At 35.4% G+C, this 11,203-nt stretch overlaps 2 protein-coding genes across 2 annotated transcripts; both read right to left on the bottom strand.

The window, feature by feature from the left end:
* Window positions 1-2,572: 2,572 nt before the first annotated feature.
* Window positions 2,573-5,263, bottom strand: LOC101261104 (bidirectional sugar transporter N3). Its single transcript, XM_004235278.5, has 6 exons — window positions 4,969-5,263; window positions 4,738-4,774; window positions 4,433-4,643; window positions 4,169-4,330; window positions 3,944-4,063; window positions 2,573-3,202 (listed from the first exon to the last, which is right to left on the bottom strand). The coding sequence occupies exons 1-6, from the start codon at window positions 5,012-5,014 to the stop codon at window positions 2,876-2,878; spliced, it is 903 nt and encodes a 300-aa protein (XP_004235326.1). The 5' UTR covers window positions 5,015-5,263; the 3' UTR covers window positions 2,573-2,875.
* Window positions 5,264-5,798: 535 nt separating this feature from the next.
* On the bottom strand, window positions 5,799-11,136 carry HAK10 (potassium transporter HAK10). The gene is made up of 9 exons (XM_019212994.3): window positions 10,820-11,136; window positions 10,495-10,737; window positions 10,343-10,396; window positions 10,208-10,258; window positions 9,866-10,123; window positions 9,685-9,737; window positions 9,493-9,616; window positions 9,154-9,408; window positions 5,799-9,022 (listed from the first exon to the last, which is right to left on the bottom strand). The coding sequence occupies exons 2-9, from the start codon at window positions 10,652-10,654 to the stop codon at window positions 7,998-8,000; spliced, it is 1,980 nt and encodes a 659-aa protein (XP_019068539.1). The 5' UTR covers window positions 10,655-10,737; window positions 10,820-11,136; the 3' UTR covers window positions 5,799-7,997.
* Window positions 11,137-11,203: the final 67 nt, after the last annotated feature.

Here is an 11,203-nt window from a genome sequence, read left to right as displayed (position 1 = left end):
CCAGTCAGTTGTCCCTCACGGCCAGTCCGAAGCGCATACCCTCTAATTTGATGGTTTTCGTGTGCTATAGCAAACTATTTCTTGGGTGATCCGGATTCCGAAGTCAAAAATTCCAAAAAATTTTGTGGAAGTCTGTCAAGACTATTGCTATGAAGTGGATTGTCCCTCACGGCCAGTGCCACCCATTTTAAAGGTCAAACGAGCCCGAAGCGCGCATACCCCTCATTTCAATGATTTTCAAGTGCTATGCAAACAATTTTTTGGGTGATCCATATTCCATCGTCAAAAATGCCAAAAAAAAATTTGGACGTCTTTCAAGACCTTGTCTATGTAGCAATATGCCCTCAAGGCCAATCTAACCCATTTTCAATGTCAAACGAGCCCCGAAGCGCGCATACCCCCTATTTCGATTTCGTGTGTTATACCAAACTATTTTTTAGGTGATCCGAATTCAATTATTTGTGGACGTCCGTCAAGACCTTGGTTATGTAGCCGGTAATCCCTCACAGCCAATCCGACCCATTTTAAAGGTCAAAAGAGCTCCGAAGCGCGCATATCCCCAATTTCGATGATTTTCGTTTGCTATAGCAAAACCATTTTTTTGTTGATACGGATTCCGACGTCAAAGATGCCAAAATCAATTGTGGACATCCGTCAACACCTTGGTATGCATCCGGATGGCCCTCACGACCAGTTCGACCCATTTTCGAGGTCAAACGAGCCCCGTAGCGCGCATACCCCTCATTTCAATGATTTTTGTGTGCTATAGCAAACCATTTTTTGGGTGATCCAGATCCCGACGTCAAAAATGCCAAAAAAAATTTGTGGACATCCGTCAATACCTTGGTTGTGCAGTCGGTTGTCCCTCACAGCCAGTCTGAACTATTTTCAAGGTCAAACGAGCCCCGAAGCACGCATACCCTCTATTTCAACAATTTTCATGTGCTATAGCAAACTATTTTTTGAGTGATCCGGATTCCAACTTCAAAAATGCCAAAAAATTTTGTGGAAGTCCGTCAAGACCTTGGATATGTATCTGATTGACCTTCATGGCCAATCCAACCCATTTTGAGGGTCAAACGAGCCTCGGAGAAGGCATACCCCCTATTTCAATGATTTTCGTGTGCTATAGCAAACTATTTTTTGGGTGATTTGCATTTCAACGTCAAAAATGCCAAATTTTTTTGTGGACGTGTGTTATGCCACAAAAACTTTTGGCATTTTTGACGTAGGAATCCAGATCACTCAAAAAATGGTTTGGTATAGCGCACGAAAATCGTCAAAATGGGGTAACTTCGGGGCTCGTTTGACCTCTAAAATGGGTTGGACTGACCGTGAGGGCCAACCCGCTATAGCCAAGGTATTGACGGACGTCCACAAAAAATTTAGACATTTTTAACATCGGAATCCGGATCACCCAAAAAAATGTTTGTTATGCACACGAATATCGTCGAAATGGGGGGTATGCGCTTTGGGGCTCGTTTGACCTTGAAAATGGGTCAAATTGGCGGTGAAGGCCAATTGGATGCATAACCAAGGTCTTGACGGACGTCCACAAAAAATTATGGCATTTTTGACGTCAGAATCTGGATCACCCAAAAAATTGTTTGCTATAGCACACGAAAATCGTCGAAATGGGGGGTATGCGCACTTTGGAGCTCGTTTGACCTTGAAAATGGGTCAGATTGGTCGTGAGGTCCAACAAGCTACATATCCAATGTCTTGACGGACGTCCACAAAAAATTTTGGCATTTTTGACGTCGGAATCTGGATCACCCAAAAAATGGTTTGCTATATAGCACACAAAATCATCGAAATGGGGGGTATGCGCGCTTCGTGGCTCGTTTGACCTTGAAAATGGATCGAACTGGCCGTGAGGGCCAATCGTCTGCATAGCCAAGGTCTTGACGGACGTCCATAAAAAAAATGGTATTTTTGACGTTGAAATATGGATCACCCAAAAAATGATTTGTTATAGCATACGAAAATCGTCAAAATGGGGGTGTATGTGTGCTTCGAGGTTCGTTTGACCTTGAAAACGGGTCGTATTGGGTGTGAGGGCCAACCAGCTGCATAGTCAAGGTTTTGAAGGACGTCCATAAAATATTTTGGCTTTTTTGACGTCTGAATCCGGATCACCCAAAAAATGGTTTGTCATAGCACAGGAATATCGTTGAAATATGGGGTATGCACGCTTTGGAGCTCGTTTGACCTTGAAAATGGGTCGGATCTGCACAGCCAAAGTCATGATGGACGTCCACAAAAAAATTTGGCATTATTAACGTCGAAATCCGGATCACCCAAAAAATGATTTGGTATAGCACACGAAAATCATCGAAATGAGGAGTATGCGCACTTTGGAGCTCTTTTGACCTTGAAAATGGATCGGATTGCCCGTAAGGACCAATCGGCTGCATGAAATGAAATATGTTTGATGAAAAAATAAAATTTTCTGAGGACGCACACATGCATTAACCCCGTTAAAATGTTAGTACTTGCTATACTTTATTTGCTGTAAAAGAAATATATCAATGCTAGCCTCTTAATTATATGGGACTAATTATACATAATATAGATCACGACAACCAATTATTCTTTACTAGGACAACATATTAATAGAATTACATAAATATGAGCACACATACAGAGAATATCCTAAGCCATTGTAACGGCCATCTCATCCAAAAGTTTAGTTTAAACTATTAGAGAGCACACACTTTTAATTACTTAATTATATTCTCGTCACACATAACTTGTGTACAAACATTCACATGCATCACACACTATATTACTTAGGAAAAGTTAACCAAAGGAATAAATGACACTGAGATTTCAATGCCAAATTCCAAGCAAATGACTTGCCATGTAGTACGTACTAAGTTGCCACTGTTTGCAGCTTGGGCATGTTTTCTATTTTATTAACTGCTTTAACTCCACAATTAGTATCATTTGGACACGTGGCTACGTTTGTTTTATCAGTAACAACCAGTAAACCTGCAAGCTTCACTATGTCAATAATTTGTTCTTGTGTGAGTTCTGGAAGCTTCTTATTTGCATTCATGTTCTCATCCTTCACAATTACTTCAGTCTTTTGTATCTCTGGAAGTTTCTGTTCCTTTATGATGGACTTCTCCTTTTTGCTGTATATTGCATAGAGTATAATTTGGAGTATTCCAAAGATGAACCCCAAAACATTTGGAGCCTATAAAATATTTTTAAAAAAGGTTAGTACGTAAGAACAGTGATAATATACAAGATATTTTAGTAAACGCATAAATATGTATTCTCTAGTAGAGGTACGCTGAAAAAGTATTGAGAAAAGGTGATTACACATGATCTGAAACACCTGCGGCGTACTGTGAACATGGACCCTATATAGGGTATACAAAGGTCACTGATTAAGGTAAAAAGGTAATAGGTGTTAGTTGCACCGTCTAGTTTCCCTTATCAGTAATATTAGTACTTATTTTTTCCTCTCCTTGCTTTCTTATACTTCTAATTGTTACTTGTTTAGACTATTATACTTATTTATCGGTGTGCGCTACTGGTGTTTTCTACTATATTCTTTTTCCCTTTTTGTTTTATTATGCCCAACCTGGGGTGAATGATATCCGAGAAAAAACTCACTTACTAGAAGAATACACAAAGCTTTTGCTGTGTCAATTAAGTTATATAGGAATTCCTTGAGCCCAAGAGTTAAGAATAACAAGTTTTTCCTTACCCAAAATTGAATACACGCCAAAAATAGTGTATTTTTTATGAATTCGAGACGGGTGCAGCATCAAAAGTGAAGAGTCCGCGCAACTAAAGGTAAAGCTAGCGTAGTCACTATATTTCCCAAATCTTATTCGTAGAATTTTACTGGAAATGTTATTGTTGTTGTATGTAGTGGTGGATTATGCATGTAAGAAAATTGAAGAATTTGTAGGATGAGTGAACTCACAGCAATGTTAATATCCTTTAGTAGAAGACCATAGAAGAACCACATAACAGCACTTAATGTGAGAAAAACTGATAGGAGAAGTGGCATGTATTCCACACTCTTGGTCTTGATGACTTGTCTCTGCATGAAATCAAATAATAACAAAAATACTCACAAACTTAACATATAGAGAAGGACAAAACTCCAATTGAATGAGAAAATTAAAAATTACGCGTAAAAGCTTACCACAATGCCTAAGGGAGCAACAAATACACACAAGGAGAAAATAAGGCAAATCCATCCAACAATTTGTCCACGAACGACTCCTTTGAATAGAAATTCAGTAACTAGCACTATTGCACCAAATCCACCAACCACTGATAACATGAGCATTTTTATAGTATGGACCTGAATGAATAAATAAATTAATTAAATTTTAACGATCAAAGTTATATTTTTCTTTCCTATAAAAAAGGAAGGAAAAAAAAAGGTAAAAATTAAAATACGTACCCTGGCTTTCTTTGGTGCGTAGAAAAGGTAGAAACCAACGTAGATAGTCTCAATGAACATACCAAAGGAGTTAATTGTAATGAGTAGGGGCATGTTGGATTTCAAAAGTGCATAATATATCCAAAGCATCGAACTAAAGAGCGCAACCACGTATGGAATTGATTGATACCCTTCTGTTGATTTCTTCTTGTAAATGCTATAGAACGTGGGTCTACAAGTATGATAAATTTGAATCAGTACGATTACATATAATCCAAATATACTGATTTTTTTTCAAAAAATAATTTAAGTAAATGGAGACTCACATTGGAGAAAGGAACACAATGAACGAGATAATGTTACCTGAAAATTGAATTTACCAAAATAAAATAAGAAATGAGACGATCATGAGTTTATACGTATGTAGTGAGTATCACTTTGTTGATATGCTTACGTTTAGTCAGAAATTTCGTTAAGTGTTTGCTCAACTAATTAATAGAATTAAAAGTAAATGCATGTAGACTTATAATATTGAAGGAGAAAAGGGGTTAATATACCAAGGACACCAAAAGCAAAAGCGTAGTGACCAAAATCAACTGCCATCTCTCTCTCCTTTTGTTTTTCTAGCCAAAGAACAGCAAATTTCTAGCACTGTTTATCACACACAATGCTAGAGTTGCAAATGATGACAATCAAGTTTTCTACTTGGCTGTGAAATGAGAGGTAGGTTTGGCTCACATATTTATACACGCAAGGGTGTGTGAAAAGTAGTTTGCTAGGGTGCATGCAATTATTGAAATTAAAGATCCTTTGTTTTTTCTTTTTCTTTTTGTTGAAGAGAACTACCACATTGGCGTGGGATAAAGATATTCGGAATTCTTATATAGCTCAGGCAATTCTTTTCTTTTTTGAATTAACTTTTGGAGTGTAAATTGGATTCAAAATCTAATTTAATTAATATGGTGTCAGAGTCAAATTCAGTCAACGTGTAACTCTAAATCGATTGAGAAAAGTAGAAAAAACCCCAACCCGGCCCAATCAAGAGGGATTGGAAATACTCCTAATCCATGAATGTGTATTCTCCAATTCAAAAAAGGGTCCGAACTTGGGGTGAGGGTACTTTACGACATTGAAGAGAAACATCATGTCGATGAAGGATGAAATTTCTGAACTTTTTATATGACTTGAACAATCATTGTTATAACTTTTGTGGTGTTACTAGTTTACACTTTTATTATATTTGGACAAATATTTAATCAAAGTGATGTAAAAGCACTCATTATGCTCAAAGTTCAAGGGTCCCATCCATGAGCCTCTTTTTATTATGTCATCCCCCAATCCTTAAGGAGCACTATTACATACAACTCGTGCTTTATTGTTTTTGAGGTTTTATTCTTTTTTCAATTTTGGTACAAATTTAGCCATAAATAAGAAAAGTGAAGAAGATCAGCTTAGAAATGATATTGGGACCAAATAAAGCCAGCAATTTGCATCAATAATAAAGAGGAGATCAATTTGCTGCATGGCTGATGAATGCAGGATATGTTTCGTTTTGCTTTTACTATAGTAGTCTTATCTTGTCCCTTTTGTATTATGTATAATGTATAATGAAATGAAAATATATAGATACAATTTCTACATTTCTTAAATTTTGTAAGAACTTGTGACATGTTTAATTAGTCTAATGTGCTTTTCTTAAATCAATTGGTTGGAGTTGCACAAGAACTTAGCTCATAATTAAATTTATCCATAGTTCTAGGTGTGTCAAAATTAACTCATAAAAATATGACCCATTCAACATATCTAATTTGGACTCATCGATCTAGTAACTTGACCGGACTTCTTGACTCACCTAATTCAGCCCATCTAAAAGTTGAATTGTTTGGCTATGTAGATCAAATTGACTTACGAAAAACTGTGTTAGGCTATTTAAATAATTTTTTTGTTTGATATGTTATATATTGTTATAGCGAGGAAGAAGTTTTTAATAGTTTTGTTTGATAATTAAACAATTTATAAGAAAACAAACAAAGAAAACAATACTTTGTATCATTCATTATTTAGTCTATCTTGACATAATGTCCCAACCTTGATTCACTTTAAGTTTAACATGCTCAAATTAAATTCATACAGTACATTTATCACCCATATATCCACGTATCACGCAAATTATGCTTGTTACTACGATTAAATCAAATATATTTCGTACCATCTTCTCTAATTAATATATTGCTACATATATTTGTGGAACGTATTGTTTAAGCAATATCGCTCTCAAGGGAATAGAAAATTTTAACTCAATGAACCTCATAAATAAACTTTCGATTTTACCATAAATCATAAACTTTAGCAATATCGCTCTCTCATTAATAACTTTATTTAAATTGTGTATATAAATAAACTTTTGATTTTATCAAAAAAAAATTACGTTGAATTAAATTTTAATATGTATATATACATATCATGTATTAAAAAAAATATCGTATATTATATACAATTGCTTGTTTGATTTTGATTTCTTATATAAAAAGTAAAGACACATTATTGCGATTAAATTGGGTCTCAACTTTTATAAAGTAAGATTACAAATTTGAGAGATAGAGATCCCAAGATGCATTTTGATCACATCTCCAAATTGCGTGGAGAACTCTACTTTTAATACTTCCTATATTATTATAAGGTTGTAATTAATGAATTAATGGTTCAAACCCAGGAGCGGCTCAAGCATATTAGTGGCCTAAAACAGAAATCAAACGGGGCCTTCAATTGAATTATTGATAACTTTTATATAATTGATTTCTTCTAGTTTTCAATTGATAATATAACCAATTCTTATTTTAAATTATTTTTCATGAGATATAGTACTCCAAATATGTCAAATTTCTTCCAATAATTTCTTCATTTTCATGAAAATTTTAGTTTTTCTACAAATAGTATTCAATACTTTTTTAAAAAAATAATTACTTATAACTTATTATTATTAAAAATGACGCCCCTTAAATTTGAGGGCCTAACGCGTATTTCTTTTTTTTTTTAACACTGTTCAGCCAAACCTGGTCCAACCCCACCCATTCCATCATTTTCTACAGTTAAAAGCATATTTACCTTTATAAGATAAAGTTTAAGTCATTTTAAATCTTGACGATTGGTATTTTAATATAATGTCGTATGTATATATGTTGGCGTATATACCTGAATAATGAATTCAATAATTAAAAAGTATACCTCTTACATGTCCAAAAATTTTGAAGATGGTTATAACTACAAGTAACGTAGATTTAAATACGACAATCAAATAATATAATATGTGACTCTTCTTCTTTTTATATATTTTTTCTTCAATAATATGGGTTAATTTTAACTGAATCATAAGTTAAAACGAATTGTAGAAGAGTTATTATTTCTGGTCATATAATCATTTCATTTTGTTAAAATAATCGGTTAGAAGGTGTCCCATATTTCTTCAAAATTTTGTTTTAACTTCCACATGTAATTCATATTCTTGGAACATACAGAAATTTTGAATTTTCTCAAATTCACTATGATCTAGACGATAATATATTTATTTCATCGATTCAAATTTACATTATATTGTATACACCATTCCAACTTCCAAAAGAGCAGCATGAGGGATGTCTAGTCCAATTGGAGTCTCTCTGCAATTTCTATCAAGAAAATCATAAGCCATGACAAGAAATTGCTTCAATAAATTCGATCCTTTGCGTATTTTCAAATGTGAATGCCCCAAAAAATAAGCAGTGCCACTTTCCCTTGCATCAACAAGTTCTTCTAGTTCTTTTCTTACTGATGAATTCATCTGAGGACTACTTTCAGGCAACAAAAATCTAACTTTTTTTCTCTTTCTGTGATTAGGATTTTGATTTTCAATATCTGTTACTTGTTGACAACTTTCACCACCAACAATAGGGACTAATGCATTTCCATTTGTCCCTAAAATTATCATCCTTCCCTCTTGCATGATCAACAATTCATCATGTCGTTCCTCTCTAGTGATGAACTCACCTATAGAGCTAATAATCTGATCCTCGAAATCATTAACATCTCTAACATGATCACGATATCCATATCGAACAATGCATCTGTATATCTTGTATTCCTTATGACCGATCCTGCCTATAAGGTATCGTTCATTTTTGGGAATGTATGCCACGGGTAAAGACTTGAAGGAGAGTAAAATCAGCACTTGATGGAATGCAGGGAGGTTGGTGATGAAATGGGAGAAAAAAGATGGGATTCCTGTCACAATGTTTGTATGGATGAATCCAATTCCGGGGACTCTAGACACTCCAAGTCCGGGACTTAGGTCTGTCAGCCAGTCCACAGTCACCCTGTTCTCTACGTCGAATTCATACTTTTTGATAGTACCATAGTGCCAAGAGACCATGATTGTCATGAAAATCAACGAGAGAACAACGATGCACCAAGCTCCCTTGGTAAAGTTCAAGAAGCATGACGATAGATACAATGCTTCAATTGAACCAAAGAATAACAAAAACAGAACAGAGAGAAATGCAACATTCTCCCATTGCAGTGCTATAATTAGTGACATAAGACAAGTAGTCACTAGCATTCCACAAATAACAGCTAAACCTGGAGCAATAAGTTTATGAGATGTTACTACAAAAGTGCATACATTTGTTTGGAGAGTACCAAATTTAGACATTTCTAAGTGCTAATAAAACCAAGAGAAGTGAAGTTGTGATCGATGTATAAAGCAATACCTGTAGCGTTTGCAATAGCTGATACGTCTCGAAAACCTATCAAGATTGACAGGCTAAGGATCATGAGTATCCAATTTGCATCAGGAACATAAACCTGTCCACGGACTTTATCTGATGTATGGATAACTTTGACTCTCGGAAAGCAAGCAAGTGCTTGACATTGGTTTATGATGGAAAAACTTGCAGTTATCGTAGCTTGGCTACCCACGAGGGAAGCAAAAAGGGACAAAATTGTGAAAATATGCTGAAGATGTCCTGAGCAATTGATGACTGATGATTAGAAATTCAAAGGAACAAGCCACTATCATGACATGTAAAAAGTCAATCTATTGAACTTACTATGTGTGACAGATTCACTAAGATGAGCAACATCATCTGAAGAGCCGAGGTGTTGGGAGAAAAATGCTGCTTGGCCAGCATAACACAAGACAAGGGCTGGATATACCAAAAAGATAAAAGTGACCTGCAAAAAAAGCATCCTGTGAAAACTCATAATCTCCATGTTAAATGGCTAACGAATTTCATAATTACCTTAATAGATCTCTTTGAAAAATGACCTAAATCTGCAAACATTGCCTCTGAACCTGAAGCATGTAAAAGTGTTTGATGTATCAGCAAATTTAGGAAGTGCTAGGAGATAACTGATGAATACAAGGCACTTCGACATCAAAATGGAAGTGAAATACGTAATTTCCAGTTAACACAAACTAACCTGCTATACATAAGACAATGTTGCTTAGAAGTTTCAAACTTGTCATATCTATTTTCTTAATGAACCTAAACATGTATGTTGGGGATATCGCCCAGAGGATTTGAGGATGATGAATTATATTGTACAAGCCGAATCCACTTGTAAAAACGAGCCACACGATAACAATTGGAGCAAAGATGACACCGATTCTGTTGGTTCCATATCGTTGCAGCATGAAAAGGCAAACTAAGATGGCACAAGCTACTGGAACTGGTATAACTGAAAGTGTCATTTCACATAATCAAAAATATATTAGTGCTATTTCATTGTCCAAAACAGAAAGGTACAAGTTAGGAAACTTACATCTCTTTAAATACTTGTCAACAGATTGTCTTGCATTTTCTGAAGAGGTAACTGATTAAAAGTTGTATGAAGAAAATCAGCTACAAAGTTGTATAAAATATCTTGTATGTTAAATAATAGTAATACAATTCTTACATCGGGGTGCAAATTTTGACAAGGAACGTCTCAGATTTGACGTTGCTGAATAAACTGAAACAGAAATTAACACTCAAAATCTGATCCTAATCATGTGAAAGTAGGAGGTAATGATCAGCAAAATTTCCAAGTAGTGAGAAGTAAAGACTAACCCGAAAGAGCAGGAGTAAATATTCCATCACAGATTATCAAACAGGAACCAAGCAAAGCCAAAAGTAACAGCAAGTAGTGACTGCTTTTATATCTTCCGATAGCTCTTCTTGCCCTTGACTCCGCCTTCATTTTAGAAGGGGTTCCTTCCTCTAGATGCATAAGCTCCGTAAAACTTGTATCACTCGGGAGCAGACCTACATTGGCACGCCTACAAAGTAGGGAATACAAAGCAAATGTACCACCTACAACAGATTGATCACTGACTATTAGTACGATTTTGAACGTATATATCAATGACAGCTAGAGTTTATTGAAACTTCATACCTTCTCCGTTATCATCAGCCTTGAAGACTATAAAGGCATATTTCAACAAGGGAATGATGGTTAAAGTCCAAAAAACGAAGGAAAAGAGTTCATATATCTGCTGTCCTGATTTGATATGGCAAGGATCAATCGAACCGAATGCATACAAGGGAGTAGTGCTTAACCGACCATACACTACTCCGAGGCTTTGAAACGATAGAACAACCGTGTGCCTCCATGTTTCTTTCTACAAATTCACCATACACATAGGAATAAAACATGAATATGACTTATAACATAGTGCTGAACTATGTTGCTTACTGATGCTGAATAATGTACTATTTTGGAGGATCCAACACGCATCTATCTCATTTTTGAAGAGTCTGAGCAACATAGTTATGCTAA

This window comes from Solanum lycopersicum, chromosome 3, assembly GCF_036512215.1.
Source record: "Solanum lycopersicum chromosome 3, SLM_r2.1".
Classification (NCBI taxonomy): Eukaryota; Viridiplantae; Streptophyta; class Magnoliopsida; order Solanales; family Solanaceae; genus Solanum; species Solanum lycopersicum.
Note: the sequence above shows the minus strand (reverse complement) of the source record. Positions and strands in the feature narration are given on the sequence as shown.

Bases quoted from the DNA above. Each gene is read 5' to 3' on its own strand.
- LOC101261104 (XM_004235278.5), bottom strand. From the start codon at position 5,014: ATGGCAGTTGATTTTGGTCACTACGCTTTTGCTTTTGGTGTCCTTG. The intron at 4,775-4,968 runs GTATATTAACCC...TTCAATTTTCAG, and splicing joins TTTTGCTTTTGGTGTCCTTG to GTAACATTATCTCGTTCATT. The intron at 4,331-4,432 runs GTACGTATTTTA...TTATTCATTCAG, and splicing joins ACGCACCAAAGAAAGCCAGG to GTCCATACTATAAAAATGCT.
- HAK10 (XM_019212994.3), bottom strand. From the start codon at position 10,654: ATGCATCTAGAGGAAGGAACCCCTTCTAAAATGAAGGCGGAGTCAAGG. The intron at 10,397-10,494 runs GTTAGTCTTTAC...TTTCTGTTTCAG, and splicing joins ATTTACTCCTGCTCTTTCGG to TTTATTCAGCAACGTCAAAT. The intron at 9,738-9,865 runs GTTAGTTTGTGT...TACATGCTTCAG, and splicing joins CATTGTCTTATGTATAGCAG to GTTCAGAGGCAATGTTTGCA.